This window comes from Hordeum vulgare, chromosome 5H (assembly GCF_904849725.1).
Source record: "Hordeum vulgare subsp. vulgare chromosome 5H, MorexV3_pseudomolecules_assembly, whole genome shotgun sequence".
NCBI lineage: Eukaryota > Viridiplantae > Streptophyta > Magnoliopsida > Poales > Poaceae > Hordeum > Hordeum vulgare.
This window is the reverse complement of record NC_058522.1, coordinates 520,059,373-520,077,715: the sequence shown is the minus strand read 5'-3', so window position 1 is coordinate 520,077,715 and position 18,343 is coordinate 520,059,373. Positions and strand designations below refer to the sequence as shown.

The 18,343-nt window shown below is 46.3% G+C and overlaps 2 protein-coding genes across 3 annotated transcripts; one reads left to right on the top strand and one right to left on the bottom strand.

Annotated features, from left to right (window-relative positions):
• Window positions 1-1,683: 1,683 nt before the first annotated feature.
• Window positions 1,684-5,966, top strand: LOC123452085 (7-methylguanosine phosphate-specific 5'-nucleotidase A). 2 transcript variants are annotated; one of them, XM_045128665.1, is made up of 9 exons: window positions 1,684-1,956; window positions 2,041-2,101; window positions 2,193-2,325; window positions 2,966-3,089; window positions 3,882-3,938; window positions 4,012-4,108; window positions 4,487-4,694; window positions 5,574-5,634; window positions 5,743-5,966. In XM_045128665.1, exons 1-9 carry the CDS (start codon window positions 1,708-1,710, stop codon window positions 5,794-5,796), a joined length of 1,044 nt encoding a protein of 347 aa, XP_044984600.1. In that variant the 5' UTR covers window positions 1,684-1,707; the 3' UTR covers window positions 5,797-5,966. The 2 variants fall into 2 exon arrangements, with proteins under 2 accessions (XP_044984600.1, XP_044984599.1); XM_045128664.1 differs by having other exon boundaries at window positions 5,538-5,634.
• Window positions 5,967-6,883: 917 nt separating this feature from the next.
• On the bottom strand, window positions 6,884-10,733 carry LOC123452084. The gene is made up of 4 exons (XM_045128663.1): window positions 10,042-10,733; window positions 9,162-9,314; window positions 8,368-9,042; window positions 6,884-8,211 (listed from the first exon to the last, which is right to left on the bottom strand). Exons 1-4 carry the CDS (start codon window positions 10,411-10,413, stop codon window positions 7,129-7,131), a joined length of 2,283 nt encoding a protein of 760 aa, XP_044984598.1. The 5' UTR covers window positions 10,414-10,733; the 3' UTR covers window positions 6,884-7,128.
• Window positions 10,734-18,343: the final 7,610 nt, after the last annotated feature.

Here is an 18,343-nt window from a genome sequence, read left to right as displayed (position 1 = left end):
CCAGCTAGCCCGGTTGGGCGAGTAGGTTGCGTAGGTGGGGTCGCGACGCTGCTCTGGCGTCAGGAGCGCCCACCGGCGCCGAACCTCCTCCGCATGCACCCTACGCGACCGCGGCACCGCCGACAGTGGGATCCTCTCCGGATCCAGGTGTGAGTCGTGCGGTAGGGTAGCGTCGAGGTACGGGAGAGGCACGCGGTGCTGCCGGTGCCACTCCGCCTGGTGCACTAGCACGTTGACGCGCTGCCTCGGCTGGCGAGCTGGCACCTAAGGAGGCGGGACGAACTCTGAGGGAAAAGGAGTGGTGGGGGACTTGCCCTTGGCCTTGCTGCTGCCGGCGCCGGAGAAGAGCACCATCTGGCACGGCAGGGGTGGCTAGGGTTTGCCGGCGACGGGGGAGCGAGTGTGTCTAGATCGGGACGGGGGCTGGCTCGAAGCGGATGAGGACGGCCTCGCCGCACGGTCGACCTAAAAAAGGATGACCACCATCGCTGACGCGTGGGCCCGAGGTCATAAATTATGCTGACCACGTAGGCTGCGGGCAGTTGGACGACCGCCAGGTGAGGACGCGACGGACACCGAGAAGGCGCGCGTGGCGCCCGTTCCGCGTCCGCGCCGACGCATTTGGGGCGCAAATGCGTCGGCGCAGACGTGAAGCGGACTCAATTTGGGTTTGGGTCGACGCGTTGGGCCTCCTCTTTTATCCACGCCGACCTAAACGGACGGCGACGAACGAAATGGGTCGCCTCATTGGAGTTGCTCTTATATCTTAAGTCCTTTCTTTTTTGTTCCAGTGATGGAGCTTGTACATTGGGACGTAGAGTTTCTGCTCCCGAGCTCAAACGAGCTCGATAAACAGTAATATCTAAAAAAATTGAAACAAGTTTAAAAATATTTGAATTTTTTTAGCAACATTGACGAAAGGTCTAACTGCGTGTAAAAATTTGGTCTGAAATAACATTTCTATAAGGCGCAACAGGGGAAAACAAAATCAATACTTTAAAAATACTCAAAATAATATTCAAAATTTCTTAAAGTTATTTTAATTTTTTTTTGATTTTACTGTTTATCGAGCTCATTTGAGCTCGGGAACAGAAGGGCACTTTCCTGTACATTGGCCGTTCTTTAGAGCTTGCTTTCTTGTGACGCACATAGTTCATCAGGCATATTAGTCTTGTATTAGTAAGCTTATTTTGTATTGTTTCAAACTTATTTATTTTCTCAGTTTGTTTGTTACTTGCGAACCAAAACATTGTTGTATTATTTGTTTAATAAAATGACTGTATACATTGATTGATGCAGAGGTTGGAGTTGTGATCCTCTTTTTTCAAAAAAAATAACTAGTAGTTAGCAGAAGCCAATTCATGTGCCATCAATTTTATAAATTTTTTTTCTAAAAATGCACAATAGTTAATACAGTAAATGTTTATTTTTACTTATCCGAAACATGATAAATGGGATAATAACTTGAATACATAATTGATTAGTTCTGAAGTTTCTTTTGTCATATGATGGTGAATGTACGTTGGTCGTCCTTTAGAGCCTACCTTTCTTGTGACCCACATAGTTCGTCAGGGATATCAGCTCACCATATCAGTGTTGTGTAGTACTGTATCATTTTGTATTCTGCTACTTACCCCGTTCTGTTCGAGCTCATGCAGTGACTTGAGAGAGAAAGCACATCGTCTTGCTCCGGCCCACCATTTCGGAATGAGGCCCATGACGAGCCCACTGCTCCTCTCCCCATCCCCTTGCCGTCTCCTCCGGCGCCTCTTCTCCCGCGCCCCTCGCCGCCGGAACCCTACAACCCCGCGGCCCCTAGCGCCAAACCTCGGCCGCCGCCTCCCAGCATCCATGTCCTCCTCCAGTGCCAGGACCCCCGGCTCCGTCGTCGCCGACGCCGACGCCCTCGCTCGCAAGGTCGCCGCCATCCGCGCCGCCGGCCCAGCGAAGCTGCAGGTCCGCTCCCTCGTCAGACTCCACCGCCTCCGTGGCATCTGTCTATGGCTTGGCAGCTCTAACTAGGTTCTTCCATTGCTGTAGGTGATTGCCGACTTCGACGGCACGCTCACTCGGTACTGGTACGACGGCTCCCGCGGCCAGAGTACGCTCCTCGCTTCAGCTGATTTCTCCTCAGGCTTGGGAGCTTAGGACCAACCAGTCCTCAAGCCATGTGTGTGTGTGTGTGGTCGTAGGTAGCCATGGGCTGCTCAGACAGGGGAATGAAGAGTTCGATGCCAAGAGGGAGGCGCTGTTCGAGCACTACCATCCCATCGAGATCAACCCTGACATCCCGCTCCCGGAGAAGGCCAGGCTCATGGAAGAATGGTGAGTAGTAGTGGTGGTTGTAGAAATTCTTCCACAGCAAAATTTGTTTGGCCCTTGCAATGCTGGTTGGATATCCCATTCTGTTAGGGTGAAAAGGTGAAGTGAACATGTCTTCTTGGGTTTGACATATAATCTGGGGTGGAGCGTGTAAAGTGAACACTGAAATTGTCTGTTCTGCTTGTCCATAACATGTTGGATACATGATTGTTTAGTTCTGAAGTCTTTTTTTCCTTTTTGTCAAGTGGTGATGCTTGTACATTGGTCATTCTTTAAACCTAGCTTTCTTGTGATCCACATGGTTTGTCAGGCATAATAGCTTTTTGTATCAGTATTGCATATTATTTTGTATTCTGCTGCCTCTTAGTAGTTAACATATGCCAATTCATGTACCATCAGTTTCACAAATTGTTCCCTCCGAATTAATTGCACAGTAATATATTTGTATTTACATATGTGAAAGTGAAATCCTTTACAACTGAAATAATAATGTTTCTTATGGTACTTTTCTTGATTCGCTTTTGATGTTTTCATGCCATTGATCCGTTATCCAGTATATGATTTCACTTCCGAATAAAATATGCATTTCAATTAGAGATTCTGCGTAGTGTACCTTGGCCTCTGATTTCATTATTTGCTGCAGGTGGGGGAAGACTCATGGTCTCCTTATTGAAGGTGGGCTTACACAAGAAGCTATAAAGAAATCGGTGGCCGATGCTGCAATTGCTTTTCGAGATGGAGTGGTGGAGTTGTTTGAATTTTTAGAGGTTTCGTTTCCTTTTCTAATGTTTGCTTAGTGTTCCAATTTTAGTGACCAAGGGTTTGATAGCTGTACTCATCCGGAACATGCATATTTACCTTTTTTTCCCTGGTTATTTTGGTACAGGTTAAGCCCATCGGTAATTATTTTCTTGTGTTAGGAGAAAAAAATCCCCGCGTTGAATTTGTCGAAAAGGAAGGCAACAAACATCACTCCCTTTTATAAACCATTTGGATAGCTATTTTGGATTCTTTTGTAGAGTGATTACCTGTATCCACAAGCATACATGTGCTGAGAGAAAAAAGAACCATAGGCTGCTTTTGGCTGTGCATATGAGTGTGGAATTCATCTTCTCACGTTTCAGCAACAGCAAGTTTGACTTCGGATTTGAGAAGTAAACTAGTCATCCTGTCAAGCTATTAGACACATTGGTGCAAGCATAAGAGATCCTAAGTTGCGGTTATGTAATTTTCCCTTGGTCTGTTTCTTGTCTTTCCCATCTTCTGTTTATATCATTGGATGGAACCTTTCATATTCTAGGCAGGCAACAAAGAATATATTGTTTCCTGGAGGTTTCTGGCGCTTATTTCAATTATTTTTTCTTTCTTGCATATATTTTGGTAATGAAGTGATATTATTAGTAGATTGAGTTGCCTTACCTGCTGTGATTACAACATTTTCGAGAGATGTAAACAATGAAATTCTGTTATGTCTAGTCTAATAAAACACTGCAAATGTTGTTGTTATGGCTACAATTAAGACATAAGCGTTTGATGAAGCCTTTAAATATAATTTTCAGGCTAGAGATATTCCAGTGCTAGTGTTTTCGGCTGGACTTGCAGACATAATTGAGGAGGTAAGTTCTAAAAAGAACAAAACCAAATGTTCAACGAACTTCGTTGCAGATCACACACTTGCTCTCCCTTTAGGTCTTCCGGCAGAAACTCCACCGATCATTCAAGAACATCAAGATTGTGTCCAATAGGATGGTCTTTAATGAAGAGGGTTGTCTTGTAGCATTTAAAGGTGATTTTTAATCATTTATAGGTGTCGATGATTCGTGAATTGTTTCTACCAAATGCTAAAGCAGGATATATGTTGTTAATATCCAAGTCGTAAAAGAAGTAGTTTCATGCACTTGTCCTTCATTGACCAAATACTTTTTTATGAAAATATGTGACATGTGAAATCTCTTAAGATCCAAACGGTTGTTGGTTTGCTGTTACTTGACTGTTGTCTATCTCCGTTGTATTGTATATTTCCGTTGATGTGGATACCCTTTATCCCTTTTCCATAATCAATCTTTTCAAACTCATGATATAACTAATAAACACTTGTTTACACCAAGTATGCATTTTTCTTACCTTCTCATACCTCATAGAATCTGAATAACGTCTGATGCAGGGAAGACGATTCATGTTCTAAACAAAAATGAGCATTCCTTGGACATGGCAGCTCCAGTGCATGACAGTCTGGGGGATCCAAATGGTTCTATTGATGACTATTCATTGGTGAAAAAGAGGACAAACGTGCTGCTACTTGGAGATCACATTGGAGACCTGGGAATGTCTGATGGTTTAAACTATGAGAACAGGATTGCTGCTGGATTCCTGTATGTGACTTTCCAATTTTCTTGCCTTTTGTTTGCTTCATTCAAAGGGTTACAATTAAACATATTGAGAATAATCGCATTTTTATTTATTCTGGTCAAGTCTATATTAGATGGAGTTGATCATTTCGAATATATAAATTTGACTTTGAAAATGTGAGGACAACTCTTGCTGATACTGAAATTGATTAGTTATTGCGATGAACCGAGTAAATTACTAAACAATTCAATGGGTCATATACATTTTGTCTCCATTGTACCTTTTTTTTATTGTATACCTTTAGGGGGGGGGGGGGGGGGGTTATTCTAAGCTTATATAATCCTGACTTTGCTCTACCCATGACGTACTTCTCAAAATTCCAGCTGAACTTGTCCCCATTTGTCTTTTGACTCTTGTCATATATTATAAGTACCTTATTTTGTTGGCAGAAGTGTGAGTTAGATGTGTCATCTTCATTAAATTTTTGCAGAGTTATATACTCCTTCCGTAAAGAAATATAAGAGTGTTTAGATCACTACTTTACGGAGGGAGTACTTCACAAGCTCTGGACATGAATTGCTGTCTTTTCTTTAAAGTAAAGTTTCTTTGCAGTTGCATCAAAGCTTAGCAATGACAAGAAAGCTGATATTTTTGCTGTACTGGTTTCCTTTTAACCAATGCAAGCCAAAATTTGATCACGTCACATGAAACTTCTATGTGACTAATCAACATTAAATAAACCATTTTAACCAAGGAAACCGGGTATTCTTCTTATCAAGCTTCAACTGCTCATTTTGGAGAGCATGCTGTTTCGTTCAATTCCCATTTAATAACAGGTGTAACTGATGAGATTCAGTTTCCTGCAGATTTATGCATCAATTGACAAGCAACCGGTTTTGCAGGAATACCAACATCGAGAAATCTCTGAAAGATTACTCCGAGGCATTTGACATTGTTTATCTGGTGAGATGTAGTTTCGTGCACTGCAATCACTTTACTTATCATGGTTATACACCTTATTCAGTGCCCCGTTCTTACACCATATGCCTATGGCGATTTAACTCAATGCAGAATGATGCGCCGATGCGGGGAGTTGTTGAGCTTGTGTCTGATCTGTGTCCTTAACCGGGTCATCTTTAGCTGAACCTATCACCCTGAAATCTGGGTATTTTATCTATACCCGGAACTTTCTAACTTGCTAAGCTTGCTTCATGAGAAGCACATGTACAGCTAGGCAGCAGCCTGTATCAAATGATTATGATGTACCCAATTCCTAGGCATGCCATGGTTTTCTTCGTGCTCTCTTCTTTGAAATTTGTCTATCATTTTTTTATGGTGCCTATGTCATCACAGGATAAGAGGTCGTAGTCGCTCACAAAATAGTACCGTAAATATGCCAGCTTAAAAGATTGTGAAGGGGACATTCAGACATAGGAGTATAAAACTAGGAGAAAAATAACATTATATTCCTTCTCCAACACATGCATTGTGAGCACTAATTGGCTGCCCAGCTCCGTTATGCGTGTCCTGGCTGTTACATCACTCGTGAACTAATCATATTCTGACCAAGTATGAATGACTATGACAATTTTTCAAATGCACTATTGCATTCAGACAAACCAAAGGTTTTTCTAGCGGCAAAATTATTTAAAAGTCAGCATGTGATGAAACTGACTTACTATAAATTAAAACTCAGGCCCGCGCTACAGATGTTCTCTACCGAAATTTCCAAGGTTGCCCTGCCAATTAAGAAAACAAAACAAGTACTTCCTCCGTTCCAAAATAAATGTGTTGACATTAATATAATTTTATACTAGAGCTAATGTTGAGACAGTTATTTTGGGACGGAGGAAGTATTCATCAAAGGGTATGTAAAAAAAATCAACTGCCATTTAACAGTAATCACGAGTTGGCAAGATCACATGACGACCCAGAAAAAGATTGGATGATGCTTTTGATCCACTTTTTGCAGCAGCTCATGCATCGCATTCACTGAATATGTACTTGGCGCTGGTGACAGCTTTGGTTCCGGTAACCCAGCATGTCTGGACGATACTTCGCCGTCAACAAGCTACAGCCAACAGCAGCACCAACACGAGCCAAAAAGTTGGCCAGAACGGACCCAGTTATTTCCAAGCAGCGTCCAAGGACGGCTCAGAGTTTCTGCTGCAATGGCAGCATACGAAGTTGCATACATAAACAAGGCTAAAACTTAATTAACATGATGCCATTCCTCATCGATTAGTACAAGGGTTATGCGTGATTACAAAGTTCATCCGGTTAATACAAGATAGGCAGGAGCAATCGCCTCTTTGTACAAAATGCAGGCGGCTGGCTCCGATGCCTATACTAGTCAGGTCATATTAGACATGAAACGAGCACATACAGAAAAAGGCAGCAAAATCTTCCGAGTAGGTTCCCCTTCATGGAAAAAAACTCAGCCAACACAGTGGCAGGCTACGCAACGGCGACAGCGGGTGCTAGGGCGAGCTCCATCGCCGGAGGTGGCTCAGGCCACGAGAACTCGAACGGGGCTTCGATGGCGAGGGCTTGAGGCGGCGTGGCGACCTCTGCTGGGACCGCTTCGGTGTAGTGGAACTCGATCTGGAGGCGGTGGTGCAGCGGCGTCGATGCCATCATCCCCCTCTTGATGTCCCCCTGCAGCTCCCTGATCGGTATGGCCGCCAAGAAGCTCTTGATGTACTCTTTGCATGACTCCTTGCCCTTCGACACGAGTATGTCCTCTTCAACATCGTCTTCGCTGTCCTGCCCCGACGAGGAGCTCCCTGAAGAATGCTTCAGTGGCCCACTTGAGTCAGGGCTAGGCTGCGCCTTCTTCTCGTCGGACACCTTGTGAATCACGGTGGTGTCGTCGAACTTCAAAATGTAGGCCTGGCTGCATCCTTCGTAGAACCTTTCTCCAAGGGTGTCGATGATGTAGTATGCATCACGCTCAACCTTGAGGAGAAAAAAATGGTCATTCCAGCTCACTATGTACAGGTTAGGGTTCTCGCTGGATGAGAACTCTGCTGCCTGGCTGATCTCCTCCCAGATGTTATCAAAGGACATTGCACCATTGAGGAAGTCAAGTCCTCCCATGCCATCAGCGCCTTCGGGTACGAAGAATCCGATAAATGACTTGCTGGGGGAGACTGTGATTGGCCGGGTCTTGGCATCAAGGACAGTTTCAAGATCAAAGTGCTTGTCAGGAAAGCGCTCTCGGTATGTCTTGTTCTCGCAAAGGTTTCTCCACTCTAGTGATCCTTCACGGATCAGGTTATCAAACTGCGACTGGATAGGCATGAGATTCCGATTTGCCTGGAACCAGTCTGCAATGACAGCCACAAGTGACGTGCATGCACTCGCCCCAGCAGCCCGCTCGCTTCTCTGGTCTATTGACGCAAAGAATACCTGGGAAGAAAGCCTCATGTGCCCATCACGGCTAAGTACCTCCTTTGATTCCCAGTTCCCCACAACAAAATTGTCATCGCCAAACTCTGACATCATACCATGAACTGATCCATCTTCGCTTCTTGATCGCTGCAATCGAAAGAAATACTGTTCAGCGAACATAATGGTCATTCAAAAACAGTTCTGTGGTATTACAAGCAAGCCATTACTTGGGCTGCCTCTCGGCCAAGAACAGGATGCTGATTATTTTTTCAAAATGCAATGAAAAGAAAAAGGAAATTTTACCTCTGATCCATCGGAAGAGGTTAGCAGCCGACGATCATAGTCAATGTCGTCGCCTCCCTCTTCTCCATTTGCTTTCTTCAACAGAGGTTCACCTTTAGCCTTTAGTGACCGTAAACCCAGTTTCCTCTTTCTCCAGGGAAGGATACTCCGTTTTGCAGCTGGCAACACAGTTCCCTCAGCAGTTGATGACTGTGGTTGCTCTACATGGTAGCCGGCATCAGATTTCCGGTGACTGTAATAGACCCAGTCCTCATGCTCACCACCAAACTTTGCATGTGCATAAACTAGGCCACTAACATAGTTGGCAGACTGCAGTGAACCATAACTGAACGACTTCCTGATAGCTGGATCCGCAACTTCATCTTCATGTGTTCTATCATCCAGATCCTCACCAACATGCTCGGTACCATATGGATATTCAGAACCATCACTGTGAATATAACAGTTATCTTCACTGCCTTCATCGCTTTGGAACGTCTTCTTGGACCTTCGAGCCGACACTATATGCCTGAGGGTTTTTACCTTTCTTAACCCTGCTTTAATGACTGAAACCTCATCTTTTCCTCCAGGGACAGAATCACAAGATGACGGGGATAAGGGAGTGGCCACAGCAGACCGTTGTGAAGCGTCGGAGGTTTCTTGATGAGCTCTCAGTTCCACCATACTCAGAGTGAGCTGCAATGAAAAAGAGGTCAGTCACACCAGACGGCAATTAAAACAAGTTTTTTTTTTCTTTTTTAGGCTGCAAAACGCGAATCATTAGCTAGAGTTTGTTGTTCACAAAAAAAACTCACATGAAGCGACGGAACAGACTCAGGCGCACCACAGGGCACAGACAAAGGGAGAATTATCTCAATATCCTCTTCGGCTGCTGATGCATAATCCGCTAGGCTAAGGGAAGCAGTTCCCAGAATTGTTGGTTTAGTCTTTGGGCCCTTGTTCACATCCTGCCACAAGGAAAAGAAAAACAAGACAGATCAGATTCCCTGCTGAAGTCAGTCAAACAAACTGACTGGAAGAAATCACTGAAAAGGAAGTAAGCCAACTTGCTAAGGGATCATTTGCCGCTCAGAAATGGAATGGCAGCTAGCGCTACGAACTTATAATCACGAAATTCAACTCGGTCGCAAGGTTAGAAATTCATTCTGGAAGGGGTTTTATTTGAGAGCAGGAAACATGACACCATGTTCGCATAGAAAAGCAGGCACATGAAACGGTACTATCTTTACTGGTAAACATACATATCAGATGTTACTATCAGATTTTGCTCCATATTAACAGCAATACAGTTAGGTTCAAAACAAAAACAGCAATACAGTTGCACGCTATGATTGATCCATTGACATCCACCAACTACACATATTCGTTCAAGCAACTGAAAAGAAATAATTAAATTTTACTCTGCGGATGAGATAATTCAACAGATCACGCCATTAATACGGAGTTTCTAGGGAGTGTAATTGTTTAACAGGAGCATAATTCAGAACAAGATCACCTAAAAAAGATTTTAAGCAAGCAAATCCCTTTCGAGAGGAAGTCAAACAAGAAACATGATGCGAGCAAACGAGGATAAAAACCATATTACTAGAACAGTAGTAATTGTCAGAGCGAACAATCAAGAGGAGATTCACAATGGAATCTAGTTCCAGCAAGGACGTGGGATGAGATGCTCACAGTGAAGACGGTGAAGGCGAGCTCCCACGGCTGGAACGCGGCCGCCTCCCGGTGAGACGCGGCCGCGAGCGTGACGACGCTCTCGAACCCCTCCTCCCAGGCCACGGCGCCGCCGCCGCCCCCGGAGGCGGCCAGCTCCTCGCCCCTGGTGCGGTTGCGCCGCACCGCGCGCCGCAGCGAGCCGAGGCCGGAAGCCCTCGGCCCCTTCCACCTGACCTCCGCTGCGACCCTCTGCCCCGCGGGCTCCTGCTCCGCGGGCTCCACGGACGGCGGAGGCGGCGGCGGCAGCCCCTCCGCCCGCCGCACGACCAGCCGGACGCGGAACTTGCGCGCCTGGGGCGGCCGCGGCCACCGCATCATCCTCGCCACCATCTAACCCCCTCGAAGCCCGGCGGAATCGCGCGGAGGAGGGAGGAAAAAATCCTCGGCTCGGCCACCAAGAACCGACCGAAATGTCGCAAGAACACCCACGCCCCGTGCGCCTCTGCTCCAATAAGACGAACCGCACCACACCAAGACGAACTGGGGAATCCTACGGCCGGATCGGTCGAGAACGGCTTGAATTCGACGGCGGCGCGGCCGGATTTTGCCGGGCGTTTGGGCTCGATTTGTTGTGAAGTCAGGGGAGGAGATGGCGGAGGAGAGGGGTTGTGGGGGGCAGGACAGTGGAGGCACGAGGGGAGAGAGGGGTGCAGGTGTCGGGCATAAATAGAGGGAGAAAAACGTTGGGGGAGGGGAGGCGCGGGTCAGTGCGGTGGGGCCCACCTTTGTTTTTCTCTGCTTGTTTAGATCGCGGAGTGGGCCCTGTGACCGGCTTTTCCATGCTGTCTTTGTTGTACCGGCAGCATAGTTTTTTTTATTTATTTTTTCCTTTTACTTAGGGGCTTTGTTTAACTTGTTATTGTTACTTCCTCCTCTCGGATTTACAGGACCTGTTTTTGTTTGTCAAAGTATGTTTTTTGGGGGCTTTATTATTGATCAAATGAGAAATATTAATGTTTTTACTGTCCTCGCGTTTTTTTTTCAACAACACCCGGAACTATTATAAATAAAAGATTGACAAAAGTACTTCCTTCGTTTTTAAATATAAAGTTTTTAGAGATTCTAATGTTAAAAGCATACGAAGCAAAATGAGTGAATTTACAGTATTGAATATTCTAAAAACACTTGTATTAAAAATGATGGAAGTACAAAGCAACGCTCGCGTAGGGATAAATCTTAGCTGAAAACTCGAAACGTAATACATCGCTAGATAATTGACCGCACGTTGCAACCGGATGTATTTGTATTCTAGCACGTTAGCCCGTGATTTACCTGCATATAAGAAGGTGGTTGTGTAAATGGATGTGTATCAAATCCCGTCCGTGATTTATCTACCCAAATATTTTTTAGAAATTTATTTGTAATCACTTATTGGATGAAACTTATTGGTTTATTAGAAAGAAAACATAATTTTATCTATACTAGAAAAAAAACCGTGCGTTGTAACGGCAGAGAAAATAACACACGCTTTGGACACAATATATTTTCACATGGCATCACATTTGTGTTGTCGACGATGGCCTCAGTGCTCACACAACGAAAACGTGTTTAAATATACAATCACTCGGAATAAGATGAGAAATATGTTGTTTCTTCCCACGAGATTTTCCAAAGGTGTGCATGTGTGATTAACGATGTTTTCTTTCCTGTCAATTTGATTTTAATTTAATAGATATTTATTGCAATTCGTATGGTGCCGGAAAGAGAGGAAAAAAAGGACCGTGCACTACAGATTAAGTTTGCACCAAAAATAATATTTAAGAAGTATTCAACAGCTAAAAATAACATCCTATTTAGATTCTACACATTTTTTCAATCAAATTTCATATATAACATGTTAAAATCGGAGTTACGGTTTAAAAGATATGGATAATTTTGTTTTAGATAAAATATGGATTGATTAACTAAAAAGTCAGGGTTTTTTTGTTAAAATAAAAAAACGTTTTGGCTGACTTAAATAGGGACGGCGGGTTGATTACCTGAAATATCAGGGATTTTTCTGAAAAATGCAAATAAAACGGTTCGTCCGTGACTAAAAGATGGACCGCGGGTTGATTATCTAAAGTTGTGAGGACTTTTCTGCAAAATGACAAAAAACGGTTCGTTCTGACTTAAAATTGGACTGCGGGTTAATTACCTGAAACTGCGAGGGCTTTTATGCAAAATGACCGACGACGGACGCCAGAAGCATTGCGCGCTTTATTATTAGGGGAGACTAATATTACTATTAAACAAGCAAACGAGAACTTTCTTACGTGCACCCAACAATTAGTACAACAAAATACACGAAGCAATCAACACCACACAATTAGTCCCACAAATTCTAATTCAACGGCCAACATTTACCTAATACATCTATGTGTGCACTTAGCAAATCCCCATGACTGACCGTGCTCCACCTCCACCACCCATCCTGCAGCACGTAATCTCACCAGATCTCACCCTCCCTCGAGCGTGGGACAACCACCAGCGAAGGAGCTCGAGCTCGCGGCACGGTGGCGCCCGCTCCCCATTTCCATCTCCCTCCTCTCTCTCCTCCTCGCCGCCATCGCCAGGAGCTGCTCCCTCCTGCGGCGCCGCCACCGGCAAAGCAGCAGCAGCAACAGTAGTGCCAACATTCGTTTCCCCCCTTCCCTCCCCTCTCCCCGCTCCTTCTTCTGATTCTACTGCTAGTTGTTTGGTGTGCTGGTTGTGCGTGACGATTTGTTTGCTGTGCTTGCAGCTGCGGGCGGTGGAGATGGCGGGAGGAGGAGGAGACGGCGGCGCGGGCGAGCACCCGGGGGCGGTGTCCTACTGGCACGACGCGTGTGAGGACGACGAGGACGCGTCACTGCTGTGCGGCATTGACTTCGCCTCGTCCGCTGACTTTGATTCGGGGCTCATGCCCTTGCCCGCCATGGACTGCGGCAGCGACTTCGTCGCCTCCGCGGATTTCGACCCCGGCTTCATGCCCGCCATGGATTGCGGCGGCGTAGACGACGGATTCATCACCGAGATCGACCGGATTCTCGAGAGCATCGACGCCGAGACCGCCCCCCGCGCCACAGCCCCCGCCTGTGGCTCCCCCGCAACCGTCGGCGGAGCGGGTGCAGGAGGCTGCTGCTGCTGCGGCTGTGGCCAACAATGTCGTGGCGGTGGTGGGCTCGAGGCAGAGGAGCCAGGCCGTCGAGGCGAGGAAGGAGACGAGAAGCGTCGAGCCGAGGAAGGAGACGAGAAGCGCCGAGCCGAGGAAGGAGATGAGAAGGGAGACGCAAGGCGGTTCGGCGAACGGTGGTCGCGGCGGGGAGTGGAGAGACGGGAAGCGTCCTCGGCTCGCCCCTCGGGCTGACGGGGGCACACACACCCTGATTCGCGGCGACGCCCAATGCTGCCTCCGCCCTCGCGTGGCTGGGATGAACGGTGCGGGAGGCGCGACTTCATCGATAGGCCTCGCAAGCGCGACCGCGATCGCGACAGCAACCCTGCCACAGGCGCGAGGCTCGAGGATTTTGGGAGCGGGACCGCGGTGGCAAGATGGTGTTCCGCCCTGGCACCTGGGAGCAAGAGTCTGAGCGCGATGGAAAGCGTGCCAGGACACAGACCGGAGGCTCCATGGAGAAGAATGCAGACGCAGATAAGGCGGCTTCCGCCCACAAGGAGAAGCCTCTCGCCGAGGAGCAGGCCAGACATTATCAGTTGGAGGTGCTCGAGCAAGCAAAGAGCAGGAACACAATAGCCTTCCTCGAGACCGGTGCAGGGAAGACCCTCATTGTTGTGCTGCTCATCAAAAGCATATGTGACAAAATGATGAAGGAGAACAGGAAAATACTTGTCGTGTTCTTGGTTCCCAAGGTGCCTCTTGTGTATCAGGTAATTTCATACATACATACATATACGACCGAGCTTCCAGTGATTAAGGTTTCATATCTTGTGGGTGTAACCGTGTTGCTGAAATTGCAGCAAGTTGAGGTGATACGCGAGAGGACTGGCTATCGGGTTGGGCACTACTGCGGAGAGATGGGTCAGGATTTCTGGGATGCTAGGAAGTGGCAGCGAGAGTTTGATTCCAAACAGGTCATTCTTCTCACTTGCATCCCCCTTCCATACCGTTCTTATTGTTGTGTATAATGTGCCTGCGACCTAGCTCTATGCTAAACATTTGCTGAAATTTTTATATCATTTTGGAACGACGTTAGGCTGGTTATCCTCTAGGAAGCATTGACAAGGGATACTGCAATTTCTAGAAACAGTCATAGGTGATACGGAATAATTAATAAAATCCATGTAATAAAGACAGAATAATTTTGAAATATCACATAAGATCAAAATACTGCCCCATTTGTTGTCTCTGTGACTCTTTTCATGCCCTCAATTGCCTCAATCCCTTTGTATTTGGAATCAACACTTCAACTATAGCAGCCACAGCCAGCACCAGCAGTAGCTAGCCAGCAGCAATCGATACTTAAGCAACAACAGCCAGCCAGCAAGCACGATGCACGCACACAAGCAAGCACCCCCATACCAGAGGAGAGCAGGGGATTTGGGAACAGGGGAAGTTACCTTGCTTTGCTTGGCTCCAGGCGATAGAGGCGTTGGAAGTGATGCCCAGGTGCGGTCGTGCGCTCGATCCAATCCTCCATTGAATAGCACGGGAGGAGAGCTGTCTGTTAGGGCTAGTAGTTGGGCTTTACCGGGCTGCACCATTCCCATGTCACCGACGTATCAACGACGTCCTAGCAGCGTACCTTTATTTATTTATTTATTTATTTTTAGTTAGGAAATGGTGTTACACATATCCTGTATATGACGTATCACACGATCTTTAAAAAAAGAGTGATCCTCCTACTCTACCTCAAGCTAACCAGGGTCAACTATTTCTTATTAATAGTGATTGTATTTATAAATTATTTAAGCAATTTTTTGATAAGTTTAATTAAATTCATTTCATTCCATTTCCCTAACCAAACACTAAAACGTCACCACTCCATTCCGTCCAGTTATTCTAACTAAACATAAAGAACGGAACCAACTCGTTTCGATGGAATGAACCATAACAGAACTATAACATTTTATTTTACTTTGTTTTTAAACCAAACATACCCTATATGCCCCCTATAATTGAGCATGTGAGCCAGCGCTGACGCCAAGAAACGATTTTATTGCTCGGCCTGTTCACAGAATATGCTGCTACGTAGATTAGGCTGCTCATAGTGGGGAGTAACTAAGAGTAGTAACATGATGTTGTTATTAGTCTATGTTACTACCTTCATAGTGGGGAGTAACATACATGTGGTGTCATGCAAACAAACATTTATTAGGTTGTAGACACATAGTGCATTGAAATATGTGATGTGATGGTAACTAGCTATGTTACCACTATCATCTCTCTCCACATTAAATACTTGCCACGTCAGATTTTTTGCCCACATGGCGTTGATGTTACTACTTAGTTACTCCCCACTATGACTAGTCTTATGCGGCTTTGACGAGGCAGCCTATGAGCTTGCAAATTAACCACGCATAGATATAGGCGTATCCGTCTGCCTCCTCCAACCCAGCTGGGAAGGAGGATGACAGCCTTGGTTGTGGCCTCCCTCGTGGCGTTATTCCCTCGGAACAGATGCCGTTGCTCGATGCCCGGAATTTTATTAAGGGAGGAAGAACGATTCCGTCCAAGCTGAATCAATCACCACATAACGCTCCACTTGTCGCGATCCTAACTGCAAGGCTCCATTATTTTCTTATATCTTATTGGTTGCCATCTGCAAACAGTTGATCGATTTTAGGCGTCCCCTTGGCACGACAAGAGGACCGCCAATTGGAAGAAAATCGAAAGGAGACAATGGGAAGACGGGGAGACAAACGGGACAAAACGGAAAGGGAAGATGCGGTCGGGTTGGCTGGCTGCACCTGCACGTATGCATCAACACAAGATCATGTGGCCGATCTTGCTGCCCCTGGCGATCAGATCAGATCATGGGTTCCAACGGTGACCGGCCGCGCCGCACGCTGACCGAGAGGTTCCGTGTGGTGGGATGGCCCTCTGTGGGATCCATGTGCGCATGTTTGTTTGACTTCACTTTGTGTCTCTTGTCAGAGTACCCACATCTTCTCGTCTCGTGTCGTGAGATCCACCATCTTCGTCTGCACGGTAGGGTATCTACAACTGAATTTTACTCGGACAGAAAAACAACCATCCAACCGGACTTCTTTGAATTCGAATCCAGTTTATTTACCCGGACTGTCGTGCACCCCTCAAATCCAGTGACGGATCCAGCTCAACATGATAAGGTGGTTCAATTGTGTATTTTTCATAAAAATATATTGTTTTAATTATTTTTCTGTGATATATAGCCTATGTGAAAATCTTAGAATGCTCCATGAATCACCCTGTCCATCCTCTAGATCAGTCACTGCTTAAATCCTGCTCATATGTGGGACAAATTTAAGGTTACTCTGACACGTCCATCATATCGGATTGATCGGCAGGACTCCTGGAGAAATCCATAAATACGTCCTGAAATTCACCGGTTTGTTGTGGCGTCGCTCCAGCGTACTGTTTGAGGGGTCAAGTCCCGACTATTTAAGCCGGGCAACGGGCCAAACCCTTGATGTCCTTCACATTTTCTTCCATCCTCCTTCGTTTGGACAATTTTTTTGTTTTCACCTTTTTGGTTAACAAATTCCGGAATTGACCTCATTTAAATAGAATCTGACCTTTTTTTATGTCGCCAACGTCGTTGGCGTCTCGGTTGAACGGAAAACGCCACGGTCCCTTGTGTCTAGCCCATGGCCTGCACGACCGGCTGACCCGTTGTCAAGCTGATGTGGCAAAGGGCGAGACGCCGGACACCCTAACGGCTGGTCCTGATAAGTGACCAAACGTCAGGGACATTGGCATCTGATCCCAACAAATCACACAGACAATTTTTTAATAATACATGCCACGTCATCCAGACGCCAAAAGTCCTTGGCGTTTGGTCATTTACCAGGACCAGACGCTAGGGTCCTTGGCGTCCGGCCCTTTGCCACGCCAGCGAATCAACGTGTGAGCCGGTTGTGCAGGCCTGTACCAAACGCGAGGGACCTTGACGTCTCCCATGCAAACCAGACATCAGGAGTGTTGGCGTCACCAAAAGAGGTCAGATTTGATTTTTTTGAAAGTAAGGTCGATTTCAAAAATTGTTACCACAAAAGGTAAAAACAAAAAAGTTGTCCCCTCCGTTCACGTCGTCCTTGTGTGGCCCATGTCCATCGGCTCGTGTTGTTTGGGTATGAGCTCGCCGTCTGACGTTCAACATGCTGCACGCGATGGTCGCACGGTACAAGAAATGGACATCGGAGTGTCGTACCTAAGTCATGTTGAAGGGCTGCCCAGCAAGTATTGTGGTCAGTCTTCCTCCGACCTCGGGTGCCGGCAGTGGACCTCGCCACCTAGGGATGGAAATGGTGGACGTCGTCGTAGGCAAGGGTGACGACTTTCCCCACCTCTCAATGGAGATTGCACGGGAGCAATTCCACTTCACCATGGAGGCGGAACACCTCGTGGTGGAGGCGCAGCTCGCGACCGAGCAAGCGGACGCTGTCGACCACGTCTGCATTGCGGAAAGCCGCACCATCCTCAGGGTAAATCGAGGATGAGCGGATGATAATGGTGAAGCGTCACACGTTCTTCATCCACGAAGTCGAGCAAAGAAGACCTTTGCGGATGAGTACGAGGAGATGCCGCCATTACTGACCACGTGGCCAATGGCTTTGGAGTCACCCCGATCTTCTTAGACTTGGAGTAGATTTTAGTTTGTATTTTTATTTTCAAATGTAGTCGTACCTTTGTTTTATCATAGTCGAATGTATGACGTATTTTCTAAATGAATTTTATGTTACATGATTTTGTATGGATTCGAAGACGGACATACATGATTGTTTGGCTATATAAGCCTCAACCAGGCTTGTTGGTTGCAACTTTTTTCGGTCTCGGGCTGTTTGGTTGCATGTAAATAGCACTGGGCCCACATGACACGTTTCTTTCAAGCACTTTCGGGCCTAGCTCTCGAGGAATGGCCCAATGTACTGTTTTCAACGAGTCATGCTCGAGCGATGCTTTCAAGAGCACGTGGGTAGCTATGTCGTTACTTTGGTTGTAGGTGCTTTCCTCTAATCGCCTCAATAATCTCCTTCGACTATTCTACACAATCGTGCTTCGATTCGAGATAAGTTGTATACAAAAAAGATGCACCTTAATGTCCTGATTCCATTCAGGAGATCGGACCGTAGTTTTTTT

What these genes read in the sequence shown, in the direction of transcription:
- LOC123452085 (XM_045128664.1), top strand. Translation starts at nt 1,708, where the DNA reads ATGAGGCCCATGACGAGCCCACTGCTCCTCTCCCCATCCCCTTGCCGT. An exon ending in TTGTCTTGTAGCATTTAAAG is followed by an intron (nt 4,109 to 4,486) that starts GTGATTTTTAAT and finishes CGTCTGATGCAG; the next exon opens with GGAAGACGATTCATGTTCTA. An exon ending in AGGATTGCTGCTGGATTCCT is followed by an intron (nt 4,695 to 5,537) that starts GTATGTGACTTT and finishes AGTTTCCTGCAG; the next exon opens with ATTTATGCATCAATTGACAA.
- LOC123452084 (XM_045128663.1), bottom strand. Translation starts at nt 10,413, where the DNA reads ATGGTGGCGAGGATGATGCGGTGGCCGCGGCCGCCCCAGGCGCGCAAG. An exon ending in TCGCCTTCACCGTCTTCACT is followed by an intron (nt 9,315 to 10,041) that starts GTGAGCATCTCA and finishes TCCTTGTGGCAG; the next exon opens with GATGTGAACAAGGGCCCAAA. An exon ending in AGTCTGTTCCGTCGCTTCAT is followed by an intron (nt 9,043 to 9,161) that starts GTGAGTTTTTTT and finishes TTTTCATTGCAG; the next exon opens with CTCACTCTGAGTATGGTGGA.